The sequence below is a fragment of the Sturnira hondurensis genome, unplaced genomic scaffold (assembly GCF_014824575.4).
Source record: "Sturnira hondurensis isolate 20B ecotype Veracruz unplaced genomic scaffold, ASM1482457v3 Scaffold0004136, whole genome shotgun sequence".
Taxonomy (NCBI): Eukaryota; Metazoa; Chordata; class Mammalia; order Chiroptera; family Phyllostomidae; genus Sturnira; species Sturnira hondurensis.
Window position 1 is genome coordinate 51,468,387 of NW_028076767.1, and position 20,056 is coordinate 51,488,442.

The following is a 20,056-nucleotide window of genomic DNA, read 5'->3' on the forward strand; positions in this document are numbered from 1 at the left end:
TAGTAGTTACTTACAGGTTCATGTGTTTTGGAAACTATATAGTATCTTATTGTATGAAAGTAGTATATTTAAACACAACAATGTTCATGTAAGTAGTTTATCAATGCTTATATTTACCTTCGGGAATTTTTTTTAAAAAATGTATTTGGCTGTTCTTCTTTCAGATTTTTGAACATTTTAGTAGATAGAATAAACAGTATCTATTTTAGTTATACAAGTTAGAATACAGATATAATAAAAAGTAGAGACTTAACTTACAAGAGTGTTTTTCCAGTGTTAAGGCCCTAACAGGACCTTTTCATGCCTGAAAGTGCTAGCATTAAGCAAAATCCTCAGTGTGTATTCTTTCCGGATGAACAGCAGTTAGACAGCTAAATCTGTAATGCAATATAACATGGTCATATTAACCTAGTGGTGCAGAAAAAACCATCTGTACCACCTTGTACATGACTAAACTGTAGAAACAAACTGAATGTCTGGTGTGATCATTAATTTAAAAACCCAGTGGATTGTTTTTAAAACAAGACAGTAATGAAAGCAGTAAAAAAACAAATAAGAGTAGGCATTGACCTTCAGTTTATTTGTAATAAGCCTGCAAAATTGATTTGTAAACTGCTTTATTACTCAATTCTAAGTGCATTAAAAACTAATCAAATGATTCTGATACAGTTCACTAATTCTTAACTTGGCAATTTACTTGAGCAAATAGAAGTGGTAGTAGAATTATGTGAGAATGCTTGTAAAACAGTTATTGTGATGTGCTGTTACTTAATCTTATTTGCACAGATTGATTACTCTCTTTTGCACTTTATTAATCAAGAGTTTAATGTTCAAGATACTTCATGTTTGTCTATGCATGTGTCATGTATTTTCCTAAAAAATAAATTCTATTTCCATTATATTTGACACTGTTAACAACTACTAGTCCACTAGCTTACAAATGAAAGCTTACAATAATAAATTAAACTGCTTACTTCTAAAATGTCCTGTAATAGGTATTTTACATAAAATTTACTAGATGATGAAGAATTGAAAACACTTCTGTGTGTGCTCTAGGGTCAGAATGGTAGCAATTAATAACCTGTGAAAAGGAATAAAATGTATAATAAGAGTCCTATCAATTATGTAGGACATGGTGTACAGTTTACTATTTGCATGAGCTACCAAGTTCAACTCAATCAATCATTTTTGGTAAATAGGAGTCAAATTTCTAGGAGGCTAAGATTCTCTAATTAAACTGGTCAGTGCAATTAAATAGTCTAGTTTTTCTACAGTAAATATATATTTAGTATGCTCAAACATTTGGTCAGAGCTAGGTTTTGGCAAACAAAACTGACAGGGGGCCTTCCCTTATTAGGTCTACAGTCTGCTAAACAGGAGAATGTTAATAAGAAAGCCAAGTGCATAACTAATCCACTGTATTGATATTGGAAGTTACAAAGAGTATGCTAATCCAGTTCAGACGGAAGAAAAAGCTTCCCAGAGGAATTAACTTCGAAGTTAAAACCCAAAGGATGTATTAAAGAGGAAGAGTAAAAAAGCACCCAACACAAGGAAGCCTGGGGGAAGCACAGGCCTCTGAAAAGTTATAAAGTCCATGTGACTGGACCCTAAGAGGCAAGGGAAGAAAGGTAAAGCTGCAGAGTGGATGTAAGTGTTGTCTTCATCCCCAAGCAGGGAGTTACTGGGAGTAGTGAGAGGTTAAACGATAGTCTACATGATCAAAAGGGCATTTTTTTGAAAAATGAGAAAATTTTTGAAGGATGGACAATACAATGCAATATGGAAAGTGAATAGCATCCCATTGTGATAAATAAGGTGAACAAATAGTAGCTTAGACCTAAGTGAGAGCAGCGGATAGGAGAGAAGTGAAAATAATTATAATTAGAGACTATCATTAAAAAGATATTTCAGGGGTGAAATAAACACAGTTAGAGGACTGATGGGGTATGGGGATAGAGGTGAGAGAGAGCAGTAACTAGAATAACACTCAAACCTCGGGCTTGTAGGCCCAGGTGAAAACACTGCCTGGTCTTGGAATGATAGATCATGAGATGGGATTTGCTATGAGATTTTGAGGTGTTTAAGAATTCTAAGTGATGATACTGTTGAGGGCATTAGATATTCAGGTTTGAAACTAAAAAAAGAGGTCTAGTTCAGAGCTATATATTTAAGAGTCATTGGATTAAACATGGAATTGCAAATATGTGTGTCTGAGACCATCCTCTAGAAGAGTATACTCAAACAAAATGCAGAAAAGTTTTGAGTGTTCTTTGATGTTTCAAGATCATCTTCAAAGCATTAAAAATATCAGAGTGAATATATTAAAGATGATGGTGTCCATGACACTTAGAGAATATAAGTCAGTAAACCAAAGACACCAGCTGACTAACTGGAAGGGCAACACGTCATTGTAAAGTCGTGGTGATGTGGCCCTCCCTACCCTCCTGTGCTGGCAACAGAAATTGGATACTGCATTTTCTTGTAGACATTTCTTAGAAAAGCTTTGAATTATATAATATCATTTCTCCTTTTATTTCTTTTAGGGGTAGAAGTTCTACCTTATTAGTTTTGTTTTTTTTTTAATTTATGAAAGAACACATGCTCCATGTAACAGACAATAGAGATATACAAAGAAGAACACAATACATTATACTTTCCCCACTTCCAAACCCACTTAACCAAACACCATTAAAACTTTGGAGTATGTTCCTCCACATCCTTCTCTACTATTATACAGACAGACATAGGCTTTATTTATTTTTTTATTTTTAAGTATTTTTGTTGATTATGCTATTACAGTTTTTTAAATTTTTCCCCCTTTATCCCCCCTCCACTCTGACCCTCAACCCTCCAGCATCCTCCCCACTTAGTTCATGTCCGTGGCTTGTACACATAAGTTCTTTGAGTCCTGTTTCCTATACCATTTTTTATCCCTCCCCATCTATTTTATGCCTACTAATTATGCTTCTTTTTTCCTGTGTCTTTCCCCCCCTATTTCCCCCTTGCCCTTCCTCACTGAAATCCCTCCATGTGATCTCCATTTCTCTGATTCTGTTTCTGTTCTGGTTGTTTGCTTAGTTTCTGCTGTTGTTGTTTTTCTTACCTTTTAGGTTCATTTCTTGATAGTTGTGAGTTCATTATCATTTTAATGCTCATATTTCTTCATCTTCTTTTTCTTAGATCAGGCCCTTTAATATTTAACATAATAAGGGCTTGGTGATGATGAACTCCTTTAACTTGACCTTATCTAGGGAGCACTTTATCTGCCCTTCCATTCTAAACGCAAGCTTTGCTGGATAGAACAATCTTACAGTCTTGGATGTAGGTCCTTGCCTTTCAGGAATTCAAACACTTCTTTCCAGCCCCTTCTTGCCTGCAAGGTTTCTTTTGAGAAATCATCTGATAGTCTAATGGGCACTCCTTTGTAGGTAACTATCTCCTTTTAGGATACTCAGTTTATCTTTAATCTTGGGTGACTTAATAATTGATGATGTGCCTTGGTGTGCCCAACTTCCTTGAGACTCTCTGGGCTTCCTGGACTTCCTGGAAGTCTATTTCCTTCACCTAATTGAGGAAGTTTTCCTTCATTATTTGTTCAAATTAGTTTTTAATTTCTTGCTGTTGTTCTTCTTCTGGCATCCCTATAATTCAGATATTGGAATATTTCAAGTTGTCCCAGAGGTTCCTAAGTCTCTCTCTCTCTCTCTCTCTTTTTGGGGGGGATTCTTGTTTCTTCCTTTTCTTCTGGATGGATGTTTTTCTTTCTTTTGTCCCAAATCATTGCTTTGTGTCCTGGTCTCCTTCCTGTCACTGTTGGTTCCCTGAATATTTTGCTTTATTCCACTTTAGGTATCCTTCATTTATTTTTTTTATTTTTTGACCCAGTTCAGTCAGTTCTGTGAGCATTTTGATTATCTGAGCTTTAAACTCTCCATCAGATAGGTTGGCAATCTCCTCATCCCTTAGTTCTGGGGCTTCACTCTGTTCTTTCATTTGGGCCATATTTCTTTGTCTTGGCACAGCTGATAAGTTGTAAGAGGCAGGGCCTTAGGTATTCATCCCAGGCAGAGAAACCATCCTGGTGGGCTGCCTCTGGGGGAGGGGCCAGAGAGGGAACAGTGCAGTTGGCCTGCTAGTCTCGTGTGCACTTTTCAACTCTCATGCTCCTACCCAGCAACCCCAACTGTAGCCCACAGTCAGCTCTCAGCTGTCCCCTTAAGTCAGTTTCCCCCTTAAGTCAGTCCCCACTATGCAGCTCACTGAGTTTGCCAGCCACCCCTGCCTTCGTGGTCTTCCGGGACACCACGGTTTTTCTGAGTTGGCCTGCACAGTCTGCCCACCTTACTAGTCTGGTTATTCTGGTTGTTTTTTTCCTTTAATTCCTTGGTTGTTGGAGTTTTATGCAGTTTGATTTTCTGGTGCTTTTGGTTGTTTATTGATTTTAGATTGGTTGTTATCCTCCTTTTGGTTGTGCAAGAAAGTGAAGGCTTTCTATCTATGCCTCCTTCTGGGCCGGAACCAGAGGCAGGCATTAGTTATTTTTAATGAAATAGTATTATCATAAACAAATGAAGCTGAAACTTGCATTTTCACTTAACACTATATATGAGTAACCTTCCTTCTAATCAAAAATGTAAATATTGTTGCATTTTAAAGAATATTATAAGATTTCAAAGTATAGTAATGCCATAATTTATTCAAACATTCTTTATTTAGTGAGTGTTCAAATTGTGTCTAGTTTTTGTGCCTTGTAATATTCTATGAATGGAATTGCTGTGTCAAATGAAAAGCATTTTTTTCATTTTAATAGACATTTTTAAATGGCTTTCCAAATAATCTATAGCAATTTGCAATCCCCAGCAGAATGTCAGAATGCTCTCCCACATTCTTAGCCAACACTGGATGTTTTACTTTTTTTAATTTACTGGTAAATTGAAAAATAAAAAATGATATACTCATTTGAATTTGGACTTTTACTTCAGTGAGTTTAATGTATTTATTAACTAATATTTTAATTTTTATTACCTACACTTTAATGTTTACATTTAATTGCCTTTTCTAACTATTATCCACTCTGAGATATGTATATAACATTTCATGCCATATTCTCAGATTTGAGAGTGAAGAAATCAGGAAAAAGAAATTCCTATTTTTAGCATACATTTCTCTCTGAAACCAATGTCTTGCAAGAATTCCCAATGGAATGAGGGACATCTCATACAGAGCTGACCCCACTTCTTCCACCCACACTCAACTCACATCATTATCCAATAGAAACCTTCTAGATGTGTCAGGCCAATTCCTCACCCCCACCTCACACCCTCTCCTCCTATTGGCAATACAGTGACCCCCCGACACACACCTATAAATACACTATAATATTTTCTGTGTTTGTTCTTTCACACATGGTGACCCAACCTTTCTTTTTTTTCTAAACTATGCTATACGCTTCAAATCCCCTTAAAGAATGGGTGTACAGTGGATATATGTTTTTAATTAATTAAAACAGAAAACTTTGTGTTATTCAAATAATGCTTTCATGCCACTGGAGAATATCTATCAAAAATATGATAAAAATTATTTATTGCTACTTTCTCATACTAATGTGATAATTTATATTTCCCTTACAGATGTTTTCTACAACATTCCTAATTCCAATAGTAAACTATTGATGAATTACTCTTTTTACATGTCATTTAAATATGAGCCCAATGTTTCCTTGTTTGTTTTATATGTTTTGTCTTATAATAATGCTCTTTTCTGTTTTTACTTTAGGGAAACTTTTTGGGTTCAAGTTCCCTGGTCTGAGAGTTCTCACCTACAGAAAGCAATCCTTACCACAAGACGACCCTGACGTGGTAGTGGTTGATTCATCTAAACACAGCGATGACTCAGTAGCCATGAAGCACTTTAAGTCTCCTACAAAAGAAAGTTGCAGCCCCTCTGAAGCAGATGATACGAAAGCCTTGATACAACCCAGCAGATGTTCCCCCTTGGTGAATATATCTGGACCTCTCGACCATTCCTCTCCCAAAAGGCAATGGGACCGACTCTACCCTGACATGCTGCAGTCAAGTTCCCAGCTGACTCACTCCAGATCGAAGGAAAGCATTTGTAGTATACGGAGGGCTTCTTCAGTTCATGATATAGAAGGTTTCAATGTCCACCCCAAGAACATATTTAGAGACCGACATGCCAGTGAAGGTATGTTTGTGGGTTTTCTCAATATGAAAACACAAATTAATTGCTAATGAAAAGGAATTTTCATATTGTATTTAATTTTGACATTAATCCTTACTCCTCAGAGCAGCAATTTTTAATCTTTTTCACCTTATGACACATAAACTAATTGCTAAAATTCTGTGACACATAAAAATGTATTTTTTGCAGATCTGACCATAAAATAGGTACAATTTTTATTCATTCACACCAGAGAGCTATTGTTGTCTTGGATGTTGTCAATTTTTTATTTGAGGATCTAAGGGAAAAGAGGTCAGTGCCCCTAACTAAATAGTCAGGTATCGTATGTTTTGAAAATTTTTGCTGCACACTTGTCGAAAATCACCGCCTTAGAGGAAGAAAAGTGGGTAAAGGCTATTTAAAAAAATCCCACATTCAGAGTTGTTACTGAGTTCCTCTTTGAACCCCAGGGAATAATTTGGTTTCTTCTAGCCTCTGTAACTGTGTTTCTGCAATAATATGATAACCATTACCTGCCTACTTTATAGAATGTTAATGAATTAAAGTGCAATATAACACCATGCTTAGTCATGACACTACTGTCTCAAACATAATTAATTTTGTTATATTTAGCAAAGAGTCAAGCTCTGGGCAGAAACAGTGGAGTGCCATCACAAAACTATTTTATTGACCAACGCTTTCCAAAAAAAGAGGTGTATGAAATGAGTAATCAGGAAGCTATAAATTGATTATGGGCAGGGAAGAAATAGGTGGGGAAATGGGGAAAAGTTTAGGGGACAAAAAAAAAAAACAAATCCTAAAACTCTTGGTCTCAGAACCAATTTGAAAAGCGAAATCAGAATTTTCCTATTTCTCCCTGGCTCCTTCTTTTTCACATACTTATATTAGCAAGTAGAGATAGTGCAGATTTATAAAAAGCAATGACAAAAGCTATACATCATTAATACAATAATGAATAACATTTGTCGAGTATTTACTATGTGAAAGGTAATGCGACTGCTTGATACACATTAATTCTCATAATAACCTTAGAAGTTAAGAACAATTAGTAAGCATCATTTTATAGATGAGGAAACTGAGGCATGGACAACTAGTTCTAAATAAATAACTAGTTCAAGGTTACAGAGTGTTAGATCTGGACTTTAAACCCACAATTAACTCATGTTTTCTTACCTCATTCCTGCTCTGCAGAGTCGGGGTTGACCGTGGGAGCTGGAGGTGGGCAGGGTAGGGGAGAGCAATGGGGGAAAATTGGGGCAACTGTAATAGATCAACAAAAAGCTCTCTGTAGAAGGGGTCTGGTGAGTCACTGAACCATTCCAAGGGGGTGCAGGATTCCGAGTGCCTGTTGCATAGATACATCTGTCTCTGAATCCTATAGATTTGGGTTCCTGAGAGACTCACTGTCCTTTCTGCAATGTTCCTGTGAGTGTCCAACATCACTCATCTTGCTGCTTCTTAAAACTTATCTGATTCTGGGACTCCTGAGTGAAGCATGCTAAGCATTTTGCCAGCTAGTCACACCAGCTTTTAAGCCTCATTGACAGCCTCTGCAAAGCTCCCTCCCCTCCGGTGTATTGTATTTTAATCCTACAAGAAGCTAATTGCCTTTTTCCAAAAATGTATCATTCGTTTTCTTGGCCTCGTTACTTTGTTCTGCCAAGAATATTCTTTCCAACTCAGTCCCAAAGCCATAAGAACCCACTCTGCTTTTCAAACTAGGTGAATTAAATTATTTTACACCTGACCGTGCAAAGTAGTGTTGCATATATCATAGCATTTAATGCAGTCTAGGTTGTTCTACATTGTATGTCTGTGTCTTCCCTGTTAGACATGTGAGCAAGTAACTATGTTGGTATGAGCTCCTCCAGCATAGGAGTGCTGGCATGTTGAGCTCTGTAGCCTTCATATCCAGAACGATTGCCTATGTCATGATAGGAATCCAATGAATGTTGCTTAAAACTGAGAGGGCCATGCTTGTGAAATATATTTCAAAAGTACCCACATCAGAAAATTAGTTACCTGCTCCATAATGCTCTAAAATTTCAACCAAAATCTTAGGATTGAATCATGTGGAGAGCCATGTTTAAAGGGCACAGCGAAGTAGAGAAGGCAGAAGAGGTGAAAGAAAATGAAATGGCAGGAAAAAAATCAAAGAAAAAAATCAATATCACTGAAACGTACAGTTTGCTTTGAGATAGCTCTGAGAAACTCTATATGGTCAAAGAGCAATTAGCACATCCTTTTTAATCTGTAGCCCAAAGAGTGTCAAAAGGAGCAAGGAAAAAAATCAAGGACGATTTTGAAACTGGATCATTATCCCTATAGTAATCTAAAGCCCTATAGTAATTGCATGCTCGATATCTCCAGAGCAAATGAAAGCTCTGAAATTTGATCTTTAAGCAGTGGCACCTGTGGCTAAAAAACAGTAAAGTCAACATAGTAATTTAAATGACCAAGGTATATTTTAGTTAGTCAATCCAATTAGTGTGGTCATGTTTAGGAATTATACTGACTCTTCCGAGATTAGCCTTATTGCCTGGAACCTGAGTTACAGTATAATAACATGCAGAAACAGTGGATTTGAATATTAAGTGATACATAATCAGTGCATTTCACAGACACAAACTTAGCCCATGATTTGACAGTTAGATCAGAAGGTTAGATCAGATTTCACGACTTAACTTTATTGTTTTCTATTTTATGTGATCTCCATTTAGTGCACAGTTACTGATACAATTATAGGAAAGGACGATTTAATGTTTTTGAATTTCTCGTGTGAGTTCTATACATGGACGTGAATTATTTAGATCATCTCCAATTTTCTCCCCCCACCTAAGTATGTTGCTCTCCAAAAGTGGATCACTTTCTCACAGATGCTGCAGTTACTGTCTAGTAAAGTCAGAGGGCATTTTTTGTTCTTCAGTTTTAGAATAACTTTAGCTACAAAATCACTGATTAGCATAGAAGATTACACTTTCTCATGTTATCCATTTGATATAGTTTAGAAACTGAGCCACTGATAAGGGAAGATGGAAAACTTTAAAAACTAATTTTAGTTTTATGAATTCATATAACTGATTAACAGGTTAAACCCCACATGCACCAAATTTTGTTGTCTCCTATTTCAAAAAGAAATATTTTCTCCTATATTGGCTATCTTTATAGAACTTTAAATAATTTGCAAATATTTTATACTATGCTTTCATTTAATCTACATTATCAAGTTCCTTAGAACTGCACTTCTCCGACCATTTGTGGTGAGCACCAGAATTCTGTATCTAATCCATCATGTACCAATACATTTGTAAATATAATAAAAACACATTACTAGAAAAATAAAATTTAAAAAATAGGCATATAAAATATAAACACCAATTTTTCTACTATTAGATTGAAAGATGTAAAATTATTGTGTCAAATCGCTACAAGACTCGAAATGCTTACTCTAGCATCTACGCTCCACTGTCACTGAGGACTAGTAGGCACATCGAGTTAGAACCAGCACAGTGGACCCTGCGCTCTGCCTTAGAATGTCAAGCAACATTAACTATATAATTACCTTTTGGTCAGTTATTTTGAAATTTGCAAAATTTTATGTGTAATTTTCAGGTTTGGTGAGAAGAATTATAATTTCTAAACTCTTGAAAGTGCTTGTTACTTTACTAATGACTTTTGTACCTAGCTTCTGATGGGGACAATTAATTCTACATAATTAAGTTCTCTTCCACTGTCATGATTTGCTTTTTTAATGGTCCCTTGAAATGGGCAGAGAGTTGCCATGTAAAGTCACACTTTTATTTGTGCATCTCTGTCCAAGGCAATGTCTACACTAGCAATTTCATATATCACACCTTTGAAAATTGCTTCAATTGTAAGCTTTGAAACAATTATAATATATCCCAAGATTTTAAATATACACAGTATTAGCAGAGATGTCAACAAATGTTGATTTTTTTCAAATCTTGGATATACTTGAATGGTTCCACATGACTTCATCTATTTTAAGCTTATTCGTTTCAAAACTAGTAATGCATATTTTGTTAGTAGCAAATATATACCAAAGAGTCAGATTGCCAATAAATCATAAAGCATTCCATTCTGAGATTTGAAAACAGCTCATTTTATTATAAACAAATTTCCTAAATAATCTAGGTATTATACTGAGTGCACTGTGACAACATAAATTTAAAAACCTCATATACCTTTGAATAGTCAAATGTCCCACTGATTTCTCACAATTATTTTTGCCTAGGAATGACTCTTTTGAACAAATTGGTATTTTCAAAATATACATGAAAAAGTATCTATGGGAGAGACAGATGATAAATTTGTGATGAATAATGAAAGTTGGTTTATAAGGTAAACTGTTGTTTTAAAATGTTTTCCTTATTAACATACTAGGTGAAATTATATGAAAATTTACTTAACATGCAAAATGTTGTATAGTCCTTCTTTAAGCGATGGTTGAAACAACACTAAAATCGGCCTCTGACAAGGTTGAAAGTGTTTATTACAACTGCAGGCAGCTGGGCATGCCTCTCTCCAAACTGCCATAGTTAAAATATCTGCACCTTGAAATCCATTTAAATTGAGATAAATGTTTCACAAATTTTAACATGAATGCTTAGGATGGCAGATATTATTTCTAGCATATGCATTTTATTTGGTTGCATAGTACAAAATGCTGTTGATTTCGAAGATAAATTTTCAAGCATTACATTGTTTTCTCTGATTGCTTTTACAGAGGTAATTCAGTGTATATAACATAATTTTAGTCTTTTTATGTTTCTCTCTTTTTTCACCCCATGTGCTCAAAACAGACAATGGTCGCACTGTCAAAGGTAAAGTACAAACTCAAATTTTAACATCTGATGCTCTAAGTGCCTCTTTACTTGGCATGTTAACTTGCCTGCTGTATGCCCTGTTCGATGCAACATTGCGCTGCCCTTAACTAGTCCAGGCACCCGGTGGAGTCGTAATGGCTTGACTTGGCTGGAGACATTCTTCCTTCCTCAGACATGTTATGAACGTTTTCCTGCAAGAAGCATAAACCTAGGTTGACAATGAACACTTCCTAAATATTTAAATCGTTTGGAAAGATACCAATATCAAGCTAAATATATTACAGTGTGACAGAGGCACATAAGCCTATTTTAGCAAAAAAAAAAAACCCAACATTTTTTGAGCTCCAGATTAAATAAAATTAGCAAAATGCTACATGACAACATCACTTTACTTGTTCCTCTTTTGTTTCCTTAAAACTAGTTTCACGTTCCTGGATGGCAGGGGGTATGGTTTTAAGCTTACTGTAGTAGTAAACTGTACATGCATGATGGTCACTTTCTATTTTTCTATACTACATTTCAATCGTGTCTAATTGTGTCTTATTTAGTCTGAAATCACTGGCATGACCTACAGCTACTGTCGATTATTGTTTCACTGAGCGATATCTCTGGATAAATACAGATTTGGCTAAAAATTTGAAACTCACTTCTGTTTTTCTACTAGATCATAATAGATATAAGGAATCACAAAATATATTCTCATAAATCAAAAACTTGTGGGGTTTAGTCTTTCAACATTGGTCATGCATGCTGCTGTGGGCATGCGTGTGGTGACAGTGACCCCGTCTGTGCATGTGTGTTGCATGGACACGTCTCCATCAGTAACTCTCATTACTCAGAACTCTCTGTTTTGACCTCTTCCCTGTGTCACTGCTACTTCAGTCACTGTGAAGTTTCAAATATTGATTTCTCAATTGCTTCCCTAATTAATTCAGAGCTGGTGACCGTTATGAATTAATACCACTAAAAACTAAAGATGTTTTCTGGTCAGCAGCCCAGAGTAATTTGAAAATAAGGAGAATTGTGGCAACTTCCACTCCAGTTTTATTTTTAGGCACTTCAGATAGGGCCTGTGTAGGTGAACTCCAATAGCAAGATGGGCTTTGTGTACACCTTTATTCTACAATATCCTTGGCCTGAGATCTCTAAAAGAAAGCAAATTAGTGTCAGCTGCATGTGGTGATTTCTCAAGAAACATAATCTCAAGAAACAATAAAGAATACAAACAGTTCTCACCCACTTGCCTCTGTGACATATGACTGGCTTTAGTTTTAACAATTTAACAATGCCTAATAAATTATTAGGCATTAATTTTCTAATCTTTTAAATGTGGTAGGAAATGAATCTAATTTTATCTCAATAAATAGCAAATTGAACTCACTTCTTCTCCAGACTAGTATATCACATAGTTATCATTCAAACTATAACAATGTTATTTTCTACTCATAAACTAGTCCACTTAATCTCTAACCCTTTTTTCCTCAATCCCCCACTTTTAAATAATAATAGTCTTTGAATCATAAAATTTAGAATTTGGAATTAGAAAACTCTAAATCATTGTAGAAAGATTAATACATTAATATTTATGAAGTTAAAGACCTAAAGCTCTAAATTAGATAAAATATGTGCAAATTTTATAAACAATGCATATACTTTTGCTCTCCAAAATCTTCAGTATTTGTTGAGACCCTGATTTTGATAACTATTTAAAAAATATTTCAGTGCCTGGCTCCTTAAGATTTTCACAAAGCAATTAACATACAAATTAGATATAAGACAATATATTAATTGTGCTTTCTAAATTTGGAGGGGGGTGTTTCTAAACCACATTTAAATTAAACTTTCGGTAAATCAAAGACAATTTTCTACACTTTTTTGTATACAAAATGCATACCTTGTATATAAATGCATAACTTTTCAATATTTAACTCAACCAAAAACAATTTCTTTGCCAAAATAAAATAAGTAATTTAGGAATGCATTTTGAAGTTTTCCCAGATCATCTGGTTTATTCCCCTTGGGCAGTGGTATTGTGTAAAGCCCTCGCACAGCTGGTAGAGGCATCTTTATCTTCAGTGGAGCCCATTCTTTAACTTTCTTGGGACATCCATTTTACTGTCTGTTATACAAAGAGCTAACCTAAATCCTTCTTGCTGAGATGTAATTTATTTCCCTTTATCTATCCTAAGTTGGATAGAAATCATAAGCTGAGTACTTCTAATCATGATTATAATTCCACAGTATGAAAACAGCAAATTGGTACTCAATCTTTTCTTCTCAATGGGATAATTTCCATTTAACCTCCTTTGTTGGGATCAGTTTTGTTTCCCTTTAATAAACTCCTGTAACAATTTAACTCTTTTAAAAAAGACTCCAGAGATCAAAATTGTAACTCATTACCAAAGAGTGAAAAAGTTAATGCAAATAAATTGCATATGCTTTTTATTTGTGTGTGTATACTACAGTTTTCAACAATTTCTCTCATAAGCAGCTTTTCACCTCAAACTTAGTGGATGTTTGCCTATTCTGTTTTCCAGGTCATCAACAAAAATTAGTAAATAATTACCCTGTTTAGTAAATAAGGCATTAAAATTAGGTTACCCCTCTATTGCTTCTACTTCCTTATAAACCCATGGGTCCTACTGACAATGTCATGTTCATTTTCTAACTTGTCTAAGAATCTGGCATATGAGTCAAAAACAAAACTACTGTCAGATTTTTTATAGCTTTTACCTTTTCTATGGCGACAGAAACTTTTAGACTCACAAAAGAAATCAGCTAATCTGATAAAACTGTTTCTCATAAGCTACATTGGCCATTCCTGAATATTTGTGATTTTATAAGTTGATTTGCAAGTGGATTTTTCAATAGTGACAGTCTTCTTTTGTAAATTATATGCCATGCACTGAAGCAGACAATACAGATGTTGACTACAAATAATTATTAGATCTTATCTTTCTAGTGTTACAGGTCATCCTCATGCTTATTGACAGTGTTGTTTTACAAAATTCAGTTACTAAACACTGCACTTACATTTTCTTTAATGTTGTCACTTCAGTGATTTATGTTTTATTAAACTTTAGCAAAATAAACTCAGTGTCCTAAGAAATATTGCATAAACACCTGATGGCATACAAACAAACTTAATCTTTTTGTCCCATTTAGCTGTCAAGAACAATGATCTTTAAAAAACTTAATTTAAAAAATTTATCAGATGTCCTTAGCACTATTTTCAGCACCATCTAAAAAAGAATATATTCTTCTATAGTATCTTGTAACTCATGATAAATATAAATAGTCTTATCATAAAAATTTTAAATATCTTTAATCTAAAATTCTTCCCAGTTGTTGCTTTAGCCTTTAGTTTGATATCTAAATGCAGAGTATTTCTTTGTAGCTCAAACCTGGCCTAATTTATATTTACTCAGACACATGATATATTAGAGCTCTATAGAGCTGTTGGTTTAGTCTTCTTGGTGACCTGTTTTTCATCTAAATGTTCTTCTAAAAAACAGCAAGCCCTCCTGTATATTTTTGAATTTCATATTTCTTTCTACTAAATCTATTACTTCTCTTTATTTCTGCCCACTTATTTTATTTAAATTGCTTTGACTTTGTTTTTCAGGTTATTCTCTTTTCTTTCGTTAGAATCCTAAACCCCATCTGTTCACGGTCACTCTCAGGGAGGCTGGTTTTCACCTTTAAACGCTCAGCCCAGGCCTCTCTGAGTATAGACCTAGGAGGTAGGAAACCCTGTATTCTGATGTCTAGCCCTTGATTCTTATTCCATTTTGGCCTCACAATCTATCTGCTTCGGTTTACTATTGGTAAAATAAGGATATGGCTGATACCTATATTAATGTTAACTAGTGTTAAACATTTTTATTAAAATTTTTGTAGACTTTAGAGGAAGCGAACCCAACACAGACCATCTTGCACACTCTGCCAGACTTCTGCATGAAAACACCTGCTTCAAAGTCAGTGGCAAAGAGCATAGTGGTCTTTGTCATACAAGATAAAATAACTTGTTATACAAGATAAAACTTGTACAAGGAGCATGAATGAATTAGTTTATATGTATTTTAAGTTTCACTGAATTTTTTATGTGTATAGATTTTAAAAGTAAGCTATATTGAATGTCTAACACTAAGAGCTTTGAAACAAAACAAAATAGAATAACAGTTTAGAAAGATTTTTCACCAGTAAATAAGAGAAGCTAAAATACTGACTTCAGTGAATTTGTAGTATTCTGGGGCCAAATCTTAGCCCTTCAGACCTCATGTTCTCTTCTTGCAACAAACATTTTAATACTCATTTTATTATTCTGAAGCTACATTCAGAGATAATTTAACTTATTTCTAAAAGAGCTTTAATATAACAGAGAGATAAAAGGAAACAACTTATAATAAAATGATATTTCTGTAAATATATTAATGTTTAATTGTAATTACACTAGAAGACACAAGGAAACAATTAGACATAAGAAAAAAATTGGCTTTAAGTGCCCTAAAGACATGAGAAACAGTGTATATAAGTATTTAATAAAATGATAGAGCAAGAGTATGTGTGGAAAACAAAATAAAAACCACTATTACAGTAAATAGTAACATATTGAATTTATTTATATAAAAATTTTAAAGTAGGAAACCAAAATTGAATTATGAAAAATATACCAAGATAAAGTGGGGAGAAAATGAGGAAGTATAATATTCTCACAGATGAGCTGGTTCTTGCTTTTAAGTGTAATGTTAAAGTGATATCCTATGTGGTAACATGCAACAGTAATAAGGTGCACAGAAGAAATCCCACTAAATGGCAGGAGATATATCTGTCCTCCAGATCATGGACTTCAGACACAATAGAAACTAGAAGATAGATTGGAATAAGAAACGGCAATCAAGACAACATGGAAAAGCTGTGGCAATCTCTAACGGGTTATTAGAGCAATACTGCAAACCAACACACAATCCCAACACAGGTTATTTCAAATGTTTAGTTTTTTATCTCACCTAATTTTATATATGTAGGAGAAAACACAAAATACTTTTAATGTAACTTTATTAATGATTTTTTGATTGATTCCTATAATCTTTTCAAACAGTTAAAACAAGATTCAGATCTCTTTGCTTACATATTTTTGCATGTCACAGCTATAAACACAGATTATAACTTAAAGTTTGAAATTTTTTATTGCCGTGACTCAAATGCCGTAAGTAGTGTGGCTCCGAGTTATGTGGTTTTCCAAAATAGTGAGCAACTTCTGGTAACATTCCAAATAAAACAATGTAAAAACCTTCCCTTTACATGGTAGTTGTAGATCTGGAAAGTTCCATATATATTCAAAGCATGCTAAAATACAGTGTACTGTATATGTGAAACAGGTTCAAGGTTCAGACCATTATAAAAATGCTTTTCGCCTACATGAATGCCCACTCGGACATATGGGACAATTTTTCAAGGTGAGAGAATAACCACCTCCCATTATTTTGGCAAATGAAAATGCTTCACAAATGCCCCCTTTTCATCTTATGGCACACATAAAATAATTACTGAAGTTCTGTATTTTTTGCCAATCTGACAAAAATTGGGGAGAATTTTGATTCATTCACACCAGATGGCTATCGCCATGTTGGCTGCTGTTATTTCTTTTATTTGACAATCAAGGGAAAAGAGGTCAGTGCCCCTGCCTAAGTAGTCAGGTGTTGCAGGTTTTAAAAATTCTTGCAGCACACCCGTTGTCCTGGAGTGAAGTACTATCACAGTTGAGACCACTTGCTTATCCGTGTAGCTGAGTCAGTGGAGTTTATTGGAGCTGGCCACAGGATAATCAAAGAATATTTATCGCTGTCTTTCTTCTGTAATATTATAGATAATCCATGTTGTTACCCAGTTTTTTAAAACAACTTTGTAGATAACCTGCTACCGAAATCCAACAATAAAAGGAGGATGGAAAAAAAGAAGTGAAAATTGGGCTAAAGGGTTTTAAACACAATTGAACTTTATATCTGAGCTCAACCTTCCATGTGTAGTCTCTTGCCAGTATCCCTGTGTACAGTTAAATTAACTAAGGAGTGGAAATATGACACTGGAGCTGGGCAAAGGACAATATCAAGAAATCTGAAGTTCTAGAATGTTTAAAACTTTTGAATATTAAGGTATAGGCCTGGAATCCAGCCATAGAATGATACAAAAAAAGGAAACATCATAAGATATGTATTCCAATAACAAGCTGGTGGCCTGCAGTGGAGAGTCCTACAAAGACCCAAAAGGGGAGGTTTCCATCAAGGCCCACCTGAACGCTAGAACAGCTTGGTGCCACTTTGCTCTTATTTCTCTCCTTGTCGTATAAATAGAAAAGAAAGTGAAATTCTGTATGCAAATGAGAACATACTGCGTAATAAATGTGCAGAGAACTCAGTGACATGTTTCATCGAGATGGAGTTGGCCATCACAGTAGGAAAAACTCAAGAAACGAATGGAAATGCACCTTAAGAAACATAGCGTTTGCTACCTCGATAAAAATTCTCTTTAAATCATCTTAAACTTTTGTAATAATAAAATATAACTTTTATAAAAAATACAGTGTGATTTTCCTTCAAGGTAACTATGAACTAAGTGATGGGTATTTTTTTCTTAGAATCATATTTGATCTCAGTTGATTGGTTGTTGTGGTCCAGAAGACACAAACTGTAAATATGATTTTCAACTGTTTATACCTCACTTAGTGCATAAAGTACATTTAGCTCCCCAAACTGTGTTAATTTCATTCTAAATAGGGAAAAAATCAAGGAAAACATGTTAACTAGCAAGTTCATTGGTGTAATTATGTTTTAAGCACTCTCTAAGGCAAAAAGATAATGGCTGTATAGTACCCTTGGGCTCAGGATTTTTAAAGATACTAATTTTTAAGAGCTATATAACATTACTCATTGTATAAGAAACTTTGAAGCATTCCATGAATCATCATAAGCAGGAAATAACAGGTGTATCCTAAAAGATGTAGCTAGTCGGTGTACTTTTATCTTTAACAATGGCTTAGGAGTCCTGGCACCTTGCCAAATTACCTTCCTGGGAGAGGAATTTGAGATGTGACTAGGGTTGGTCAAAGGGCACAAACTTCCAGCTATAAGATGAATACGCTCTGAGAATCTAATGTACAGCATGGTTTAAAAAGAAGAAATAACAAGGAACTACCGACTCCAGGTATGTTCTGTTATCTATCCACAGCACTTCAGTTATAAATTGTTTACCAAGACATTCTTCTGGTATGATTTGTATTTTTCATTTTTCCTCTAAAAGAGTGGTTAGTCAAATTTAGAAGAAGGAAAAAAGAAAACGAAGGAAAAGATTTTAAAATCCCACCTAAGATCCTAGAATTTTCAGTAAAGTACACACACACACACACACACACACACAAAGACATTTGCCCTCCTCAGGCTTATCTGAAATTCCTCCATCTGGGCTTAATTGTTTTGGAAGCTCTGCATAAACATCTCATAGAGGTAACAACAGAAGCCCATGAAGAAACCAGCCAGATTGTCACAGAGAAGGGAACAACAGAAATTGAAGCAATGTAGACAGGCCATTGAGAAATTTCATGATGACCATGATTTTAACCCTAGGCAAGTCTTTCTTCAAATAATCCCTGGATTATAAAAGGAAGTGCTTGAGAAATTTTAGGGTACAACTTAGCCAATGATAGAGAGTGGAGTTTTTTTCTTTTATTTCAGCCTTTAATGAAAGAAGCTGAGTAAGAGCTAAAGCCTCCATCTGCACTCTGGGTGCACTCCTAGAACCCCATCTTGTCCTCGGACACTCACGTGCCATTCCACATGGCAGACAGTGACCCTGAACCCTGTCACACCTGAAAACCAGGGTCACATTAGACATGGATCACTAGCAAGTCATTCAGGAGTATTTTTTTCTTTTTCTATTTCTCCTGACTTTGATTTTACAAATAGTTTCCAATTTTTTTAGGGCCTTTTAATCATATCAAGTCAAGCCTCCTGGGATCCACATCGGATTCAAACCTCAACAAATACAGCACCATTAACAAGATACCACAGCTCACTCTGAATTTTTCAGATGTCAAAACTGAAAAAAAGAATACATCCCCTCCTTCTTCAGATAAAACCATCATTGCACCCAAGGTTAAAGACCGAACGCACAATGTGACAGAGAAAGTTACCCAGGTAGGACACGATTTTACTATCAATTTCAACTGTTTTCACAGTTCTTTTCTGCACTGTAAAACACCTTCTTTTTTCCACAAGTGACCAACAACAGAGGTAAGCCATTATTTGCACTCCAATTTATCTTGAGATGTTGGGTGACCCTTACAAATAAATAAAACTATAAATTATAATTTTGTTTACTATAAGGCTGAGCAAAAACAGGCTATATTGGTATCATCGTTGCCTTGTGTTGTAGAGGTGGTTAACCTGCTATTCATCATGTTTGGACATTTATTGTTTTGTTGCCAAATCTTGCATTATTGAAGCATTTTTTATTATAATGGATGAGTCTATTGAAGTTTTAGGGGACTAATTGGTATTTATTCTTAACTATGGCCTCCTTTTTTGCACTTACTCTACTAAGTACGGCCAGATAAGTCCATTGACTTGGGGAGAAGAGCTGACTGAGTCAAGATAAGGAAAAGTCAGAGTAAACTAATATGTTTCCCGATAACAGTATTTTATTGCTTTCAAAAAAATATTGTATGTTGAATTAGGATAAGAAGGTACTGTCTAGCAGGAGTCATGCTCTAAAGAACAGAGAAAAATGATTTGTACTTATTATATCAAAATACCAATCTAAGCAGTACCTAGCTTTTGCTTACAATGCACTTACATTGTTCAGAATTCATGGCTCTCAAATTTGTGTTGAGTAAACAGGTTTTTCTTTTTCCTTACAAATTACTAAATAAATTTGCTTAGCAGGGTTTTTCCCCCCTTACAAATTACTAAATAAATTTGCTTAGCCAATCTTTTCATAAACTGTCACAA

At 34.9% G+C, this 20,056-nt stretch overlaps 1 protein-coding gene across 1 annotated transcript in view; it reads left to right on the forward strand.

Moving 5' to 3' along the window:
* Positions 1-20,056, forward strand: part of KCNH7 (potassium voltage-gated channel subfamily H member 7) — a 166,461-nt gene that overhangs the window by 14,049 nt on the left and 132,356 nt on the right. Inside the window, exons 2-3 of the mRNA XM_037044579.1 lie at positions 5,779-6,207; positions 19,029-19,243. Coding sequence (XP_036900474.1) covers positions 5,779-6,207; positions 19,029-19,243 — 644 coding nt within the window. The remainder of the gene's footprint in view (positions 1-5,778; positions 6,208-19,028; positions 19,244-20,056) is intronic.